At 41.1% G+C, this 20,788-nt stretch overlaps 1 protein-coding gene across 1 annotated transcript in view; it reads left to right on the forward strand.

Moving 5' to 3' along the window:
- Window positions 1-20,646: 20,646 nt before the first annotated feature.
- Window positions 20,647-20,788, forward strand: part of T265_11600 (hypothetical protein) — a gene marked incomplete at both ends in the record, with an annotated part of 5,347 nt that continues 5,205 nt past the window's right edge. Inside the window, one exon of the mRNA XM_009178293.1 lies at window positions 20,647-20,754. Within this exon, the coding sequence (XP_009176557.1) occupies window positions 20,647-20,754 (108 nt within the window). The remainder of the gene's footprint in view (window positions 20,755-20,788) is intronic.

Raw genomic sequence — 20,788 nt, forward strand, 5'->3', positions numbered from 1 at the left:
ATATTTTGTAGCTCGTTTTTTGCACACGGTGGCGGGCGAATACGCCCGTGCGTGGGGCTTTGGCTTGCCGGTGAATTCTGCTCCGTTCCGACTGATTTTTCAGCTTTCTTGCAAAAGGAAGCCTGGTTCATCAACTCTGAGGCCACTTGGTGCCTCTTTCTTTCATTAGATAGGGTATCGTATGCCAAATTTTGTTTCACAGAACACGTTGGTGGGTCTTTTGCTGGGTTTGTTCAGTGAGGCCACCGGAATCATTGGGTGTTCCGAGACTGGCCAAATAATCTAAGTTTGCAGCATCCCTGAAATGAAAATAGTTTTTTGTTGAGCACATTCCTTCACTTTGCCGTGGGCTGTCGTCTGGCAGAGATTACCGATCCATGCCTCGCTTCTGTCGTACTAAATCGGCCTGCATATTTACAAAACCTTCGCCCTCCGACTTGGTTCAATGCTTTCATTCCTATATTGGAATCCACTGTCTACGGGACTACTAGGTCATTTGGAAAGCTTTAGCTTCACTGTGATGTGGCAAGTTTCTGCTTGGTCGTTGAGCCTTCCGTCGTGTTTTCCTGGCCGCAGGCGTGTATTTGTATGCATCGATCTTATCATAATCCTACCTTTCTGCCCAACATTCGTCAATGCTCCCGGATCGTTCGATGGTGGTATACAGTACACTTTGTCGCAAGCATTCCTGTAGGAAGCGAAGTTACTGCCCAGCGGTAGCCATTTGGCCGGGAACGTCCATCTACCTATGTGAAGATCTGAATGAATAACATCAGATTTTTTGGCAACGTTGCGGTTTACGGCTGCTCGTGCCCTCTGTTCCGGCTTGATGTGTGGTCTAGTCTTAGCGGTGCTGCTGATGAATCAATGAGCAGGCGAATCATCAAGTAGCAATAATTCGAATATGGCATCGGCGGGCGTTTTACTGTGTTAACAATTTCCTTGGTTGCTATGACAAAATTTCAAAGCCCACGAAAGATGGAGCGCCTATTTACATGCAGTCCGCTTGTTTGTTGCAGTAAGCGCTTGCAGAAGACACTAGTTAAGAAAATGGAATGTTCCAGCTACTGCAGATTTGCTTAAAATTTTGGTTAAACCAAAGATCTACAACATAGTGAAATCAAATCTTGCGTTGAAAATCAGTCGGCGAGTGACCTTACCTATTTTGTAGCTTCAAGTACGCCGGGGCGTGAGTGCTTCAATGTGGGAAGCTAGATTTCACTGGGTGAGAATGAGACGTGCGGGCACCATGTATGTATACTAAGCAATTATTGAACTGAAATCATTGTCTCGGATTAGGGAACATGCAAATCTAGGATAGGTACGCATGCCTTTTGTAGAACCCAGGCTTATATGTTATTATCGCCATTTAATGGTGCCATTAGATTTTTCTAGAAGAACTCTAAAAGTGGAACCAGGAGTCCAAAATTTTTGGACACAAAATCCACTGCAATCCCGAGAGCGGAATTCGCTCACTGAATAATAGGATAGGAGAACAGAACAAAGCTCGCTTGAATTATTGTGGTAACTGGGAGCGTGAACAGTCACCACTGATGGTATGGTGGTTATACGGCTGTACTTAGTATCGTCTGAGGCAAATCCCTGGACTTCTTTGCGCCGGGTTGCAGCTGTAACACCGGGTACCCCAAAAAGAAATTGACCTTCATGTTCGAAACTGTTAAACAAGCAATGTATCCACAGGGTTTTTAAACTTGGACCTTTAGCACACGTCACAAATACTATAGTAGGCCTACTTGACCATGTAATTCAAGTTTTCAGCGGCATTGCCTGTGCAGGGAGATATCACGCATTTGTGTAGGGGCTGAAGGTGCTATGCATTGCGTTGACTCCTTGGTGGCCTATCCTTCCAAATGTCGATCCGTGTAAGAAAGATAGCCCTGTGGGGATGTGTACTTGCGAGCCGCTCGGTGCGCTGGCAAAGCAAAAACTAGACAGTCCTCATAAAAAGGCGAGTGCGAATGAGTTGAACTTTGAGAGAATGTAGATATCATGTCATGAGGGATAACTATAATATTCAACCAAGTCACACACTGCATGTGGCGCAGCGAAGCACTCCAGTGTACGTACCGGTGTGTGAATATCTCAAATACGAGCAAACTCGGGTTTCTTCCCCTAGCAGGAAAGGATAAACCTGCTCTGTAGGACCTGACAAGATCCAGACTTTGGGACCTCTTGGAATAGATAGCATCGGGCGCGGCCATGGACATTTTTAAAGCCCAAATCAAAACGCTTACCGACTCAGCTTTCGAAATCACTATCTCTACCAATCAACAACTTTCGGAAAGTTAGAGAACAGGAAATTATCCCTCCAAAGTGTGCAAGGATTAGTGCCGCAAAAATGAGCCGTTTCGTAAGGCATTATGCTACGTCCACCACAGTCTAAACGATGAACCGAAATCCGAGGGGAAATAACAGACTTTGCATGTGACCAAATTTACAGCAGTCCAGATGCCCATGAATATGCGCGTCAAAATCATCAGAAAGGAAGTACTGCGGGATTTATGTAGCGACATTATTCTTACGAGGGAAATATAAGATAACGAATACCATGTTCACAAAATACAGCTGCCCCTCCGACAGTCCTTCTATTGTTGCAAAATCTGAACGCGTTCTTATTGCAATTTATTCGAGTTTTGTGGAACACTTGTTGCATAAGCTGCGAAACGGTCGTTTATGCTCGTACATAGGTGACCCAGATCCATTTTTAGGTCGAATTCCAGACAGCAGGTTATTACTGGTCTGTGAAATCTGTCAAAAAAGCACACTCTGTCAAATGCTGATTTACAAAGGATTACTAAGACAAGCATCATCAGGCCATAAAATTCCCCTTCGGTTTGTGATCCTTATCTTAGATGCTGTATTATCGTCTTTTCAAAATTCTCATGGGTGAACTTATTGCTACGGGTTTTCAAAACCAAATTTTTACGACATTCACTGATACATACTAGCATGACAACTCTGTGTAGGTTTGTGTTTGTACATTCCATACCGCCTCATAAAATGTCCAGATCCGTACGTCTGATTCAGCGATCCGGTGTATACATCAGCCTTGTGAAATATCTAACAACACACGTCCTTCTTATGACCCGGAAATCCTTCAGTTGGTAGTAGGTGGCTTTTTTGCCCATACGTTGTTTTGTTTTCATGTAGTTTTAAACACCAAAGCTACGTATTTCTCTTACAGATTTGTGAATAACAAGATCGTTCACGGGGTTTTATATGCTAAATTTTTCATATGCTTACTCGTATGCTGGAGGAAGAAACACTTGCCAGGCCATATAGACCATTTGTCTGGGTACATTTTGGAAGTAAAGCTATTTTCATTTTTCCACGTGTTAACAACGCAGATAACGAGAAAAAACTAGTAAACTTAGATTGTTCCTACGAGATTCTTGTACAGTTTCTCACTTCAGCTTGTGGACTAAATAATAACGGTAAGTTGGTTTAAAAAGAGGTTAACAGTGCGTTTAGCAGTTTTTGATTTGTGCGATGCAACAGGATCACTTCTGAATATAAACAATCCAAAAGCGTATGCGCAACTCAAACACACTGTTGAGGGCGGCACGACGTACGTTCTGGTTGAATTCAAGAGTAAGTAATTTGCACCAAAATACTCCTTGAAAAGACGAGATTCCGGAAGAACGGGATGATATCAAGCCAAGCCTAATGGACTATGAATCGTCCTATCCAAATATCAAAGGTGAGCCTAATTGTTATGTTATCTGATTCTCATTATAGAGGCCATATGGAAACATTTTCAAGAAAAGTCGGATAAAAGAAGAAGGCCGGGGAGACAAGCAGCTGGTGGAAATAGACCACCGCAACAAAAGAAGACAAAGCCTATCTGATGACAGGTCATGGATGGTTGACTTTATGTCTTTATACCGCAGATTTAAAAAGTTGATTCAATAAAATCATGAATTTTTCAACCTTTTAGTACGTTGTATTTCTTACTACCTTAAATTTACTTTGAGAATTGCACAATACTTGCTTAAATTGACTGAATTTTATAATGCAACTATTGATTTCAACCTACCTGGATGTGAACCTCGGAGCTTAACGTATCTGTGTTTAATGGCACTGAAGAATATCGGTCAAGCGGTTCTTGACGCTCCTCTATAATATATGTCCCCTTGATTGTGCGCCTGTCCATTTCTCAGATAAATGAACGGGTTCAGCACCAAATGGCTGGCCACGCCATCAGTTCCAAAGCTTGCCTACATCTCATCCAATCTTTCATTTCCTGGTGGGTAAAACTGCAGTCAGCCTACCGTTGATGGATGATTTAAAGGTGAAAAAATGAACTTAACGGAATTTTCATGTGTTCTACATCCACATCAACCTTAGATTGGGCAGAATAAAGGCTGCAAAACTTCGTCTCTGTTTAAAGAGGAAACGTCAATAAGCAATGTTTTTGGACAACAAAACGAGTCATTTAATCAAGTACGAATACAGAGAGGAAATAACAGATTTTCTTCAGTGGTAAGAGAACTACCAAGAAATATTATTTACGTGTTTATGAAGCCACGTATTTCTATAAAATTGCAGATTAAGTGCAACAATCAAGATAGGTGAGACATGAAAAGCATATAAAGCTAGCCTGCGTGAACAAGTATTTTAGTTAGGACCACTTAAAATCGAGTTATTGAACGAGGTAAGGAGAAAATGTGGGAAAAAACATGGATACACCATGGGGCACACTATTTGTCATTAAGTGCTGCTAACATTGGAGGTATTAATGTTTGCAAGAAGCGGTGTCTGCCACAGTGTTGCAAACGCCACAACAGTTACAAAAACTGACCCACTTTGCTGTTTGTGTGATAACAGTGCTAGTAGTTTTAGGAACTTTCCAAACTGCCGCGTTTATAACCGGTGTTGCAATGTTGTTTGTGCATCAAAGGGTGATATTGCCCACCACATCCTGCGCAAGTGAAAAGGTCCGCACTAAATACCATAATGATTTATTTCGCGTTGTCTCTTCAGGAACATTTGCACTCAGTGGACATGTTCGCGGGGATTTCTATAAGCTTCTGTAACGATAAGGATAGAAGAGGCCTAAGCCAGACTCTCGTAGTATTCGAGAGTCACTGAACTACTTAATATCACATTCGTATGACAGTCGATTTGGAGTTCTGTTCAAGTCATTAAAAACCAAGGAAATTTACATCCTATTAGAGTTATCGAATGGCGTTGAGACAGCATTGATTGTGTCAACTGCTCTGCCAAAAATCTGGCCAAGAAATCCAATCTTAGCAATGAAAACTGTCATTGTTATTTTTCCCCAGGTTCCCCAGGTTCCCTGGTTCTTTTTCGGAACCAGAATTGCTTTTTTTATGGTTTTGGCAAATCCACCCCTTCACATCCAGTGTTTTTGGGTTCTGAAGTGCTTTCGCTTAAAACTTATAGGCATCATTTTTTTAATTTCACACCGCTAGCTAGAATGCTGGATGTCTTCACGACCACAGAACTTCAAACTGTGGAGTCTGAGAATGGTTGCTTCACTGATCCTGCTTGGCTACTGCTGTTTTGCAAGTAGCAAGTTTAGTCATACAAATAGTTCTCATTGGATGTATGTCTGAGACCTAACTCTCTGAAACGAGCCCTAACCATCTTTTGGCATTGTCACGGTTGAAACTTTGTTTCCCAGCTCACACGGAGAGTGAATGCAAACCAGAATGACAGCAATCGAAATTGTATGAATTCCCAGAGTTCATCGTGTATTGTTCAAAACTGTACACCGCGGGAACAAGTCAAAAGTTCTACTTGACAACTGCCAAAATGGGCTTTTTGGTAGTAGTGTTTCTCGGCAACAACAGCGGCATTACAGTGCATTATTAGAGGGTGTTTATCATAAAATTGCCTCGTTATTGAGCTTGAAACATGAAAAATTGCTGAAAGGTTTCAAGATTTATTAACTGTATTTCCTCTTCTAGAACCTCATTTGCGACACCGCACTCACCTTGACAGCAGTTGCAACACCAAAATAAGGTTTCATTTACTTTTACCTAACTTCTTTAAACTTTTTACACTACTGAATACTTTCACTATAGCTATGCGGATGTGGAACATTCTATTAAGCACGGATCTGGATCTCCCCGATGATGATCCAACAGCGGCAGAGTAGATGACAGTGTAATAAAATAGTGATTTGATAAAATGTGCTCCTAGCGGTTCCCGATTTCGCGCAGCTTGAAATGTGTCATGAGTGAAGTTTAGCCGATGGAACATTTATAGTACCTTCATTCTTGGTCCCATTACCGTTTCATAAGGAAAACGACTTACGAACAGTACTTTGGTGGCTAAGGCCGACATCATGCCGCAGAATGCAAAAATGCAGAAACCTATCCAAAACAACATGAATGAAGTTTATATGTGCTCTGGAGAACGTGGAACAGTAAGCCTCCTAATGATTCCGGACAGCGATAAAAACATCCTCCAGTTTTCAGTGAAAGAAATCATGAATTTCGGAAATTCGTCCCAGGTGGAGGAATTTTCTTGCAGACGACTGTCAACTACATTCTATTTCTAATGCTTCAGCAGCAAGTGTAGTTTTATTTGTAATTGCCTTTTTTCAAGAGCTTCCTTGAGAGCAATCTTTTCATCATCTCTAAAGCGAATTCCCCAAGTATTAAGTAGTACTGCACATTAGTGAGAAGTATGTACCACGAAATAGCCAAGAGATGCCTTATCTTAGGCATGAGGGACTGATGATCTTTTCATTAGGCCAAGTTTAAATGAGGACCACTGCACCAAAAATACTCTGAATACCTGTCCTCATACATTTCAATGGTGATTATCGGGAACTCAAAAATACTGAGTTAATGCACTTTGCTTTATTTTGTCCTACCACGAATCGGTATATAAGTCGTAGAATGCGCCGGAGAATGGTGCTTTATTTGTTGTCATGTTGTACTGCCGGGTAAATCAGGTTAAATGTTTAGCAACGAGCGGGTGGGTGTATCATGGGTTGTGATGTACGCCCTCAGGATTGGTAGTCGGCTGACTAAGCCCAGCCGGTGGTGAACAGCATTTTAACTTAATCCATATTCTTAGGGAGTCACTCATTCGTGAGTATCAAGAACTGTGTCTTCCCGAATTTTCCCCTCCAGTGGAGAGTTGAAAAGGAAATGATTTCTCACTTTCAAAATCCTCTCACTAGTGAAGATGATCGCTTGAATTAAAAGCACTCTGCTGATAATGTACAGATTTGTGCGGCATCATTGCCGGTTTTAGACGTATCTTTTTGTTGAATATTCGTTTGTTTCACAATAATGTGTTTTGTGGGTTTGCTGTCTTCTTATCGCAACAAGTCACAATTTAGAAAAGCTATTCGGATGGTACCAGCTGCAATGGCACAGATCGACGAGATCATAAAATCTACGAGATTGCTATTTTTACGTGAAATCACTTATATCCGTAATTTCATATTGCGGCACTTCGAAAAAATAGGAATCCTTGTGGCGATTCACTGAATAGGCCCTTTGTACATAACGTACGGGTATGACTGAGTTTGCTCTCTGTTTACCAGAGAAGTTGAATTCGGGTGGGTTTGTCTAGTCTATATATAAAAAAGTAACTCTTCAGAAGTCTGTTCACTGGCGTTTTTCGCTCATTTCATTGATTATGTACCTCAAAAGACCAACAAACATAGACGAAAAATACGGTAGAGACCTCACAGTGAGTTTTGAATTAAAACGCTGTGGAAATGGTAGACCAACTGCAACGGGACCTCTAGTGACCATACTAAACACCGTTGCGCGGAATTTCACGAACATGTCCGACACCGGAGTTGTGCAGATTTTTACAGCAGAAGCTGAAATCATAGGCCTCCAAGGCGTACAAAAGATGTTCATCCAAACCGACTGCTATCTCTGAAACTGACTCTAGATTCCCTTTTGTGAAAAGTTGGGGCTCCATGTTAAGTTCTTTCTATGCATTTAATCTAGAAACACGTGAGACCACGAAAAGTATATGAATAATACACATCTCCGACCCATCATCTGGTAATCGCGGCATCTTGGATAACACGGATCCACTGCTTCATTTCCGGCGAGTGATTTGGAACAACGAATTCATTCCGTAGGCACTCTTCCGCGGCAAACATAAAACAACAAGAAATCCTAAACCTTATGACATATTTTGTGTGAGCCTAAATGCAGGGAAGCCTCATAGTTACCCGAAAGTCCTTCTGAGTGCACAGTTTGGTTTTAAAAGAACTAATTAACACCTGTTGATTGTCATATCCTTTAAATTTGACCTGATTACTTAAATAGACTCAGTAGCTATTGGAATACTGCTCGGTGGTATCGTCATCGATCGCATCAGCTCGAATGGAGACAATGAACAGAACTCAAAAACAGCTTCCAGTGATACTGAGTATCTACGAGTAGCTGCTTATGGGACCGTAACCCAAGCTGGGGATATAGTCGAATAGTTTTTTCGGGGGGAATTTAGGGCAAACACTTTTCGGCGAACCGCCAGCCGATTAATACTCAGCTCGAATATGTATAAATGAGTTTGCTCTCTATTCATCAAAGAAGTTGAATTCGGGTGGGTTCACTTAGTTTATGCATAAAAAAGCAACTATTCAGAAGTTTGTTCACTGGCGTTTGTCGCTCATTTCACACCATATCTTCAACATAACACTATGGATAATCGCATGCATAACTTCCCTACAACCGGACCTTGGAAGAAAGACAATATAGTCATAAAGAATTACTGCTGGTTTCGCATAAACACCTCACTTATTGTGACGTGTCTGGGGTGAATCGTTAACAGTAAATAATTTTCATTCAAACATTCATCCGGTTCTCATACAGCTTACCGATCAAAGCGTTTCGATCCTACTGGTACTTTTCAGTAGTATATAGTCTTGTTGCCACCGATTAAAAGTTCAGTGATCTCTTAAACTGTGGAAAAAAACTCGGACTCAATGCGTTTTGGCTGATTTTATGTAAAAAAAACTGGTACAGAATTACAGTGCATTCTGTTAAACGCTGTTGATTTTCTATTTGACTACACGAGTATCAGGCGACATTAACCTTATGGTTAGCTCGTGCAAAGGGAAACCTTTCAGTACATCAAATAGGAGTAAGGTATCTCGGTCCTTTTATCAAACAAACATGATCTACTTCATCGGATTTATCGCAGCGCTAAGGAAGGTTTCTTTATAAGCATAAGAAAGTTAATTAAAGCAATAACTCGTCTTTGACTTGAAAGAATTCCAGTTTCAATTTACGTCACGATTCTCATGTCGGAACCAATAAACTCAATGAAATGCTCATAGCATGCACGATCAGAACATCCTTAAGAACTGTAAAATTCGCAGAAACTTGAGCCCTTTGGCTTGAATCTTATGGACATGGCTCCTAGGAGGTCGGCACGTAGTGTAAAAATGGCACTCGAATAGTTCTATATAAAGTTCGATGTTGTACAACGGGTTGAAGCTTGACACACGAGTGAGTCCTTTTGAGACCATTTTTGAACTCATATTTAAAATGCAATCAATAAAGCTATCAAATGGTTTAAATATTTCAATGATGCCGAAGATCTTTCTCTACTACCTCTACGACCAGTATATTTTTAGGAATGGAATGCTGCCATTTTTTTCAGGGAGACTACGGCTTCAAGAACATATATCTGAATCCATATAGTGCAATAAATACCAAATGAATTTTTCACCAGTTTGCACTGCTCTTGAGAGTGAGTGGGTCACTAACTGTCTAACATTTATAAGTGTGAATGACTTGCTATCGTGCTGATGGAACTGGTCAAGACCAGCGCAATCTCATTGTAGATAAAATGATACACTTAACTGATCGTTACTTCTGTCTAAGTTCTTGTTCTTTTCCCAGGTTGTTGCTGTTCAAGGATCCGCTTCTGTCGAATGGGGTTGCTCTGTTTTATTGGATTCACTTTGTTCTTGTTCCCGGGAACTTCATTGATGATCTCATCCCCCCCCCCGATATTATATATATATATAATATTCGCCAGCAAGAACCACATCTTCCAAAAGTTAAGGCGACTGATTTTTTAGCCGTAGTGTGTCAGTATGTTTTAAACGCTAAACGTAAATCTATTAGTTATCTGCGGTGTGTCCTAGTGACACCGCTTAATTAGCATTACAAATAAAGCTAATTGCGCGATACATTTTTCCATGAGGACAGAAGCCACTCATAAGATCCTCTGGAGCCGTGGCTCAACTTCAGTTTGTCCCGTTGCCATTCAATGTATTGCTGAGCTAGACTGCTTACTGACGACCAGTAATGCGGTTATTTGGTTAGCTGCGATCATTCATTCAAGTTTTCAGGTCATAAGAGGTGTAATTTTCTTGGTCCAGAAAGATATAATTTAGATTGTTCAGCTCAGTTTGAATGATTTCACAAGACTTCACATGGAAAAACTTAAGCCACAGAAATTCTCGCTTGCTTCAAGTACATACATATAAGGGTCGTGTTCCGATCAGAATGTCTATCGTTGTTGTGGTCCACCCATGCTTTCCGTAATGAAAACAACCAGAATAAGTTTAGATTGCTCAGCTTCAGTCAATGCCCAAAATCGAACAAAAAATTTTGTAACCAATTACTAAAGAAGTCCTATGGCTGTGGTCACTTTAATGTTGGTTTAATGAAGGATTACCCGTGATAAAATCCAATTTTACTTTTCAAATTTGGACACGTAACCTGTTATGATAAAGCTTCGCAGTTTGCAATTTTGAAGATCTGGTTAAGGAGAATGTCCGAGCGCCAGCTTCCCGCGAAGAAGACTCAAACGAGTGAACCACTTCTAATTTAATTCATTAGATTTACGCTTTGTATTCCTTAGACGATACGCACGATTCAACCAATAGTGAACTTATTTCTGATTGGCGCTGATGAATCTTATATGGACTGTTTTGCCCCGGATGCCATTTACAGATAAAGTGGTAATAAGTTCCATAAATTTTCTGCTGCTGATTGCAGGTTAAAAGTGTTTCGGTCTGCGCCATCAATTTCACTCTCAGCTCAACTATCAAGCGTGTTCCGTCTGCGTGATTAAAACAGGTCAGTCAATCTGATAGCGTAAACGTGAAATAATATCGAGTTGAAGTGACGGAGACAACAGTGATGTCGATTGACTCCTGAATGACGTCCGGCGTAAGGAAAATTCAGACAAAGCTTACTTAGCAGGGGATTGACACTGTGTAGTACGTCAGCACATATGACTGTAAAATGAAAACACTCCTGCGACTGTTGGACTACTTCGGATTACGGAGCGTTGATATTTGATTCATTATGCAAACTATGACGTTTGAAATACCTTATATGATATACTTGGCATGAATGAGATATCTCAATTGAAAGTGATAAACCAAACAACGTAGGAAACCCGGGTTGTTTTAAAAACACTGTAAAGTTTCACAGTGCATGCTTTGGTAAATGGTGTTTGGCAAAAGTGTGAATTCTGCCCCCAAAATAACATTCCGTCGTGTTGTATTTATCATTGTAATGATTCGAACACAGAAATGAGTGTCTAAGCTTTAGTGAAAATTGTGTGCTAGACTGCAAGGTCATTCAGCTACCCAAGAGTGCTGTAGGCGAGATTCATTACCCCCACAAAGAGACCCGTAGAAGTCTGGTGTGATGGATTCACACATGTTGTATGTGTTCATAGAATTGTTAGTGATCTTGGGTAGTAATATGTCGGTTGTATTCACCATAATTATGTGGATTCACGCATTAAGACAGATGGATAGGCTGCGTAATTCTTCTACAAATACATGCAATAATCCCAGTGGTTGGTCATGGAACCTTATAGGATATAACTACAGACGTTCGGATAATATCTTCACCTTCTTTGAGAAATCTTTTCCTTGGTTTAATCCGTGGATATTCTGTGTACACTGTTTGTGCGTATACACAGTGGACCACAGCAAATCCTGACAGGAGAGCACACTCCATTGAGGAGGCCACAATTTTTTTCTCGTCGATTAGGATGTGGTTTTGAATACTTCCCCCGAGATGGTCAAAATACATCTCTTTCTTTCCAGTGGAATCACTGTACTTTATTTATCGTTAAAGTCCCTGTCATTTTCCGAATTTCCTGAATTTATGAAAAACAGACTGAAGCGAGAAGACATAGGGTGGATATAATGCTTTAGACGAACACCAGATATTTAATTTGCTTCTTCGCCAGTGCTTGGAACATTGTTCAGCACACAGCAGTCACCCTCCATGAAGCAGCGCATGCAGTATCATAATGTCTTTCCGACAGAATGTTTACTCGTGGTCAGGAGATTATTGACAAACGCACAACAGATATTTTGCACTATGGTAACGTAATGTTGTAAGTTTCTGGATGTGTTAAATTGTTTTCGTGAATGGCCGGTGAGATATGTCGCACTCCCTATACTGGAGGCATTGGATACTCAGCAATTCTGTAGGCGAATGGTGAATAAAGTAGTAGTATACTCCGTCCATCTAGGTCATTTATTCAAAATCAGGTGAAACCGGAAAACTAGACAACCTGTCCACAATATGCACGGTAACAATAGAAAACCTTATTTATTACTGAGCAGCTAGTAATGTAGATTTGTTTGGAGTTGCTTCGTTGTACGTTTTAGTTTGGTCATACTTAATCCATAATTCAAATTTGATGCGTTCCAGTTATTGGTGGCCTGCACGAAGCCCAAACTTAACCATGACCAAGCCAGGAAGACACAAACATATTTTACAAATGCCTATCGTAAGGGCTGACTGTCGGAAATGTTTTAGAAGCCTAGGCCACTTTGTTTTGAAAGTGAACGAACAATTTTCGTCTGTAGAACGTATGTTTTCTTTGGACCTTGAGGATGTGATTCATTGGACGGAGATCATGGCAGAGGACAATTCCTTGCTACCAACCCGGTTTTGTGGATTGCGGTGTTTCCTGTGGGAAAATGTCCCTATGGAGTGTTATGAATTTACTAATTAGGTCAAGACTGTTCCATCAAAATAAATTTTTCCGTATCCATGAGCCAAAGCATGGCTACTGCATGAATTCGGCAGTAATATGAAAGCACGTTATGGACGGTAGTGATGTACTGTTCAAGTAGGCACAGTCACTGTTATTTTAGAGGAAAGTACCTTTAATAGAAATGAAAGTTGATCACCTTGGGAGCTAGAAAGTTATTGTTACGGTAAAACGAAATCTCAAAAAAATTTGTTCCACTCTGCCACACAGAATAAGCAAAGAGCGACTGATGGCACTACGTTCGGTGATAAGATGTTTACAAGTCAATTGTTCAAATCGAGAAAAAAGGTGACATTCATTAGATATTCTACCAGCCATCCGTTTTGACTTATTCCGCACCTGGATAATAACAAGATAACGGTTTCTGAACCTATACAAATCCCAGGATTAAAAGTAAGCATGTTGCACGACGAGGAGTGACAAGAGAAATACTGATTTAGTTTTAGGCTTCTGGCCAAATTTGATTGCTCTCTTGTCGATCACATTGATTGTATTGATCAGAGTATTTGACCTCGCTTTTCACACACACACACACACACACCACTTATAACGTGGTTCAAGCACTTGTCCATTATTCGCTTTAAATTCAGCCCAAGAAAAATCCGCAAAATCAAGTATGCCTACAACTACCAGCATTTCAAAGACCCGCATTGCCCTGTTACTTACTTCATAATAGGGTTTGTTCCCAGATCACACATGCACATTCATTCTAGCGCGCGCACGTCTGCCATGATTGGAGTTTAGTAAAGATAATTAATTACAGAAGTGTTGACTCGAGAACCGAACATGGTAGCCAGTAGCGTTTATGGCGACGATATTCCGTACGGAGCATTCACGTATCTCGGGGTGTCGGCGATTCTGTTCGTGGCGGTCATGCTTTTTGGAGTTTCTTTGTGCGCAGCACCTCACTTCACAAGATTCTTTTGTGAACCCGACACAGAAGGAGCCGATGGTAAGTTTTTTCGTCATATTATTGTTAGCTTTGGTTTTGTTCAGTTCGTTTAATTTCACTGGTCTACTGTTTGGGAAGTTCCCTAAGGTGCCTATCTAATGTAGACTGACTGTTTACCATACATTCTGGAAAAGCAAGTCCATTCCTAACGAAAATCACAATGAAAGTCTCCCACGCAGGTGGTGAAATTCGTCTTCTTGAATGTCGACAGATCCTATCAACTAGGGCAGTAAGAAATAAACTTATACGGTATAAAGCATCATACGAAGGTAGGACGAGAGATGACTCTATGATGATGTTTAATACACTGTAGGTTATTTGTCAAGAACTTCAAAAATTATGAGTGGCTGTAGGTCGTCTAATCGTTTTCACTTCCAATACCTTAAATTTATACTAACACTATGTGCCAGCATTTTATACAAATTGTATACCATGCCAAGAAACCCTAAATAGCTTACTGTGGTTATGAAATAGTCCATCAAAGTTCTAAGTGACATCAATCTTTTTTACACAATGGTCAACTGGTAAAGCTAAGTCAAAGTTTCCACTGTGATTGGGGCAACTCAACCGTTTTAGAACAACCATAAGACCTAACTTCTTGTTAAAGCTTGCATATTATTGGATAAGTGGCGTGCATACCTTTAGATGGTCAAAAGGCCTTTGCATTCACGTAGTACAGCCACTGCACAACAAGTTGCCTCTCCAATATCAACGCAACTATCTTCAATCAGGATTAAGTTACGCGGTCAGCTGTATAATGCATCATAACACCCGTCAATATCATAACAGCAGTCTAAAGTTCGTGAATCACCCTTGGTGTTTCGAAGCATCCTCATGTGTGAGTGCTACATAACCAGTAAGCTATGCATGGCAGCAGGGAATTTTAACCTATTTTCAAGTTTTTCTCTCACTCTGTTTAGGCTATTCACATTGAAAGTTTCTTGCAACCGGTCGTCAAATTCATTCGCTCACAGATGCAATAACGTGCCAATTTTATCCTGTAACGTATCTGCTTTGTTCAAGTCCACGGCAATCCTCTTAATCCTCTACCTTTAAAATATTAAGAAACACTATCCTGCTGTCCCAATATGTTAGAGCAAACATCTCAACTGATCGTCTAAAAACTGCTCAACTACATCTTGACTGGAAAACAAAGCTATAGCTACCACTCAAGATTACGGTAGTTGTGTAAAGATAGTCAAGTAGAGAAACAAGTATAGCAATCAATCAATTACGATTGAATAAGAATAATGGTTGGCTGGCCAAGCCGGAATAGTCTTTTCGTTGGTACAGGGTGGCACAGCGTTGGCGAACGGCAACCGGCTCTTGACGTTGTGAATGCGACAAAATTCAACGCAGTTTCATTTAACAAATCTTCATATAAACAAGTAGTTATGGTAACCATGGGTTCTGTGCTTGACTAGCCAATAATTTTTAAGTGATATCGAACATGGTGTTAAAAACCACTAGATGAACCAACAACACTTAACACTGCCGTTTCGATGGACGTAGCCGCTGCCGTTCTGAGTCTCATTTTATGCCGAATTTTGCCCTAGTGTAAAACGTTACCACAAATTTTCAAGTTTCAGATATTGCACTTCGTCGGGGGTTGAAAGGAATGACTTGTAATGTGACGATCATGCGATGCCATAAGCTACCCTTGTTTCGGGACGCAGTTTGCGCATGACTCCAGGACTTCCCAATTCGACGTACTGTTTTGGAGCTTCATTTTAAAGTGCCCCACCCTTCGCGTCAGAAGCCAATATCACTCAGGTTAACGGATCGCCTCCACAAGAGTACCTACTCTAGACTGCGAGACTTGGTTCTGTCGATCTGAAGACTCTGGTTGCCCCTTACCGCCGTTTCTGCGGTATAGCGTGCATTAAATGGATGTAGAATGTATGTAATTGGACTTTTCTAAGCCGACACTGAGTCATGTTCGCTTAAGCGTTAGATGTGGCCTGTGTATGAACTACGTATGGCCGACCACCGTCTACCCAAATAGTTATTTTTCACTCCAAACCTTTGTCGGTAAAATGTCCTTTGAGAGTGAGCAATGAATTCGCGACGCAAAATGAAAGCTGTTGCAGTCAGGCTGAGAGCTGTGGGACCTTTATATTTTGAAGAATGAGACAGAAATGATTCTCTTTGTGTGTGCTTTGAAAACCCACAAGAAACAACACGCAGCCGGTTCCCACGGCGAGTTTGCCCTCACTTCTTAACCGGACTGCCTATGTAGCGCCTGTCCGTCGGTGTGTACACGGAAAGTGTTTGATGGGGTTCCTAAAAGAAGCTGGACTAGCTCCATCCGAGGTAACGTGCTCCAACGTGGTGCTCAGACACATTTACCTCGATGGAATTGCAAGGTGTAGCATCCGCCTCTTGAGCATTTTCCCTGAAGACCTAGGGCTTTTTATATCAAGTATGCTTCCTTGGATAAGCAGTCCTCTTTGTGTGACACTAATGTGATGGCGTTCTACAAGCGCCCAAGTAATCAGCTGCGTTTGAGCAACCACTAGAAGTACTTGTCGCCGAGCAAGTGACCCAACTGACCCATGTAAAAATTATTTGCTTACAGTGGTTAATAGTAAGAAATGGTTGATATGAGCGAAGGCTTCATGCAATAAGTGATTTTTGTCCCAACTATCTTGGACATGCACAAATCAATTGAATATTTTACACGAAATTGGTTATTTCTTTTGTAAACGTCCTTTAGTTTCTTTCTCACCTTCCGTCGTTTAACTGCCTCCAGGCCCGTAGAATTAAAATTATTTTCCATGTTTGGAGGCTTTTCGTAGCTGAACCACATGTGTGTGTAACTACAGTTCTACAGAAAAGTGTTAGCAATATTTTGCAATTCCGCCCGGTTGACGCATTGATGATTCTAATTGCAGTGTGTGCGTGCAATTTGCACAAAAACATGGGTGAGAAAATAAGATGCATGGCCAGTGATTGTGGCACAAAAACGGAGGACAAGCAGTCAATTTGGGCTGCGTCCCATCGTAATGGAACCTGATGGCTAGGTGTGAGCGGGCGAAATCGATAAAAATTTGACTTGATGACATGACTGCTTATCGCCTGGTTGTAAAATATACTGTCAATATTTGCAGAACCAAAGGCAAACCATTCCATTGTCACCGTTGCCTTCGAGTTTGAGGGACTTTTCACTGAAAATTAACTCGGGAAATCGTAGATCTCAAACTTAGGTAAACCTAGTTGCGCAGTTGAGGCGGATAACCGCGTGGTACAAGTTAAGCTGAACCGTGTCGGTGCGAACAACTAACAACATTCATCTTTGTAAAACGGTGATAAAATTGCAAGTCCAAAACTGTAAGCGGTAACCCTGCTGTTTCTGATTGATCAGATGCTTCTAAGAGCTTGGAGCTTTACCTCAGTGTAAGTTTTAGCTCTTAAGCACTGAGTATTATATACACATACTAGTGAACCGGTCCAGGAAATATATTGTTTTGAGATCGTGATCCTGCTGTAGCTTGCTGCTTCTCACAAAAATTTTTGCGTTCTGTTTGATAAACATGGGACGTAATTAATGAAGATTTCGGAATAGTTCTCGTACATATGTTTGGCGTTAGCCTGTACTTTGAATGTAATCTACATTCTCTTTGTCCAAGCTTAAATGAGCACCAGTTACCGAGTCAGGTGGCTGCAATGCTGTGAGCTTCAGGAAAGCGGTTGTTAGGTTTTTGCCGGTTGGAGTGAGGCTGATTGATTAACGTCCGTGCGAGAATTCAACTGGCTTCATTTTTAAGACAGTACTTTAGATAACTCCCCATGATTCAATGTTGCCACTTTGTTTTCACAATATTTCCCGAAAAAATCCCGAAACATCCCTCAAAATTGACCGACGACAACGATGAACATTTAGATGCTCATTGAGAACGCACAAATTCCTCATGATGCCTTTTCGTTTTAAAAATCTACAACGGTATCTTATGGCCTGTGCATTTTTCAGTTGAAAGAATGTTTGGCGATGCTTGCATTCGAACCACACTACAATTAGGCATTTGTTGTGAATTTACGAAATATTCTTATTACATCTTGAGCAATATCCACTTGGTTATGTTTAATAGCCATAGGAAATGTACTGGTCGATTCATAGACGTTTGTGAGATTGTACAGAGAAGTATGGTAGTAGCACTAAATCGGGTGGAGAGAGGGGATGCAAACTTGCTCAGTCTTACACTCCTGTGCAGCAAAACGGGTTAGTTCATTTTGAGAAAATGGTGCAACATGTCATTTTCACATAATGGGACAACTTATGGCGATTGTTTTGTTAATGCTCTACTAGAACCCGAAAATTAGTTATACGAAAGAGAAAACGGAGAGCACTAACAATGTCAGCTTGTCGAGTAAAATTATTACAGTAGGTATATATGCGAACAAGGCACATATCGTTTTGCAGGTTCAGGTTGATAAATCCTGTTGTAAGTCCGGATGCAGGTTTCGTGTCTTCTTCGCTGTTGTAGCAGCCACACGTATTCCTGAATATCTGTAACTGAAGCGCCGTAAGTCCTGAGCGGCTCAGCTCCGAGTTGGGCGACGTGCGAAGATCTGTTGAGTTGTGTTGTTTTGCTGTGCTGTTATCCCATATGTAGGAACGTTTGCGTGAGTGTGGGTGTCAGCACATGACTTGTTGCTATCTTATCGGACGGTAGACAGTCGATGTCAGATGAGTAACCTTTGTGTGTCTTGATTTGTAGAAGGACGAGTCTTGGGATCAAGGCCTTGACTGTGAGCTGTGTAGTCAAGTTAGTCACGATTCTGTGGCGTGATTTGTGAGTGCAAGAAAAAGACAGATCTCGTGATCTAGCAAGTGTCGGTGAGCTGTACAGTCATGTATGTGGCGAAAGGGTAGCCACAGTTTCCACGTGTGATCGTCGAGGATCAGAGTATGATTTTGTTGTGCATTATCAAACAAGAAATTTGTTAAGCGGATGTGTATAAGAAGAATATGAAAGCGGAAAACCCTCCTGCAATTGGGTTTAAGAAGAAGTCTTGATGCTTTGTGGATTACTGCAGGATAATTAGATAGTGGAGACAGAAATGAAGGCGTTTGATAAGAAGAAAAGCTAAGCTGTTTGTTTTGATTTGGTGAACTTTTTATCCCGATGTCAAACGATCACTCTGTGAATGTATAGCTTGCTATCAGTCACCTGTTCAATATCGTCTGCCATGTGTTTTACATTACAGAACAGCAGAACGACTTTTCAGTGACTGAACAAGCGACGGAAAAACCGGACCAACTCCAATGAAGACAAACGGCAGATAATCATATAAACTTGACTAATGTTTTTCATACATTTTGCAATTTTCCCTTTCTGTGGTGCGATTGACAAAATCTCTCTTGTAACGTAAAGGATAACCCACATTGACAATCCAATACCGCTTTAATTTTCCAAAATATTCTTTTATGTCTTTGAGATCGATCTATTGCTTACAACGCTTCGTATACTGATTGGCCTCTTTATTTTGAGAACAGTACTATCATTTTGGCGTATTTTTCAATCATCACTGAGATCACTTCGTTCATACTCCCTATATTGGAAGCAGAAATGAATCGAATGGCTGCGCTTGGCTTGAGTTCACCAAATACTGATTGTTCGTGAATTAGCCTAAGACTATATTGACTGTGCAGCCGTTAGTTTGGCACGAACCTAGGTTCAAAACAGATAGAATCGGAAAATTCCTGGATGAGATCGAAGCTACAAACTAGCTTTTCATTTTAAGACGCCTGTAGCACGTGAGATGAAGTTTATTCTGATCCATTGCACTTTGCTGGAATAAGTGGGCATCCAACGAATTATTCACAGGTTGGGTCAAATGTGATATAAACCCTAACCGAAGATCGCACGAGTTCTCATGGCTGCTAATCCAGTCTTTGGTCGGCTGTTTCTTCGGTCACTATTGAAGGGCCCGAAGCAGTCGCATATGCATCACCTTCAGTTTACATCAAAACGTTGAGCTGTGTCTTAACGAATCTGGAAGGCTGACCTTTTAGATCCACGTCAATCAAGTAAACACGACTTTCAGTGGAGTTTCAGTAAGTTTACAGGATATCCAATAAAACTGAATGTTTATTCATGCATCACTCACAAGAAAGTTTTAAAATTGCCGAGAGTTCAATTTCCCGAATCTTCCATGCTGGGCAGACCTCTGTCCAGTAGTTTTCCTTTCTTTCTATGGGAGAGATGGCGTGGATATTTGGCATCTCCAAATCGGTGATCATCTTTCTTTCCGTTGATTTTACACAACAAACCTGAGGCCTCATTCATTTTCATAACGTTTATAAAACTAGTCATCTCAGACGCCAAGAAGCGTGCAGCGGACCGAAAGTAGGTAATCTCAAATTGTTTGGAAACTGTCTCAATTTTCCAGCATCAAGAAATGCTGTTATCATAAATTCTTCTGTGTTGCTTGTATACTGCTTTTCCTTTCCAGATTTGCTATTTCAACACACCCGGATGTGTATACACTTGAAATGCTCATAATATTTTCGTCGAGACCTAAGATACGACGCGTTAATATTAATTGCCAGCACACTATCGTGTCCTTCTTACCTGTTCTGACTCCTGCTGACATAACATCCACCTCTTAGCAATTGACTTGTCCGCCAAGAACACTGACAAAAGGCAGAATTAGGCTGCCACTGGTTGCTCTATACTTACATGCGGCCCTACCAATCCCGATTGTCCTCGCTGACACCAGCCCTACACCCTTCTGCGATGCACTGTGGGTCCAAATCCCGCTGCGCGGGTCCGATTCTCTCCTTCTCGGTGTGGTCTACCGTAGCCCTTCGAGTCCCCCTGA

This window comes from Opisthorchis viverrini, assembly GCF_000715545.1.
Source record: "Opisthorchis viverrini unplaced genomic scaffold opera_v5_529, whole genome shotgun sequence".
In the NCBI taxonomy this organism is placed as follows: Eukaryota; Metazoa; Platyhelminthes; class Trematoda; order Opisthorchiida; family Opisthorchiidae; genus Opisthorchis; species Opisthorchis viverrini.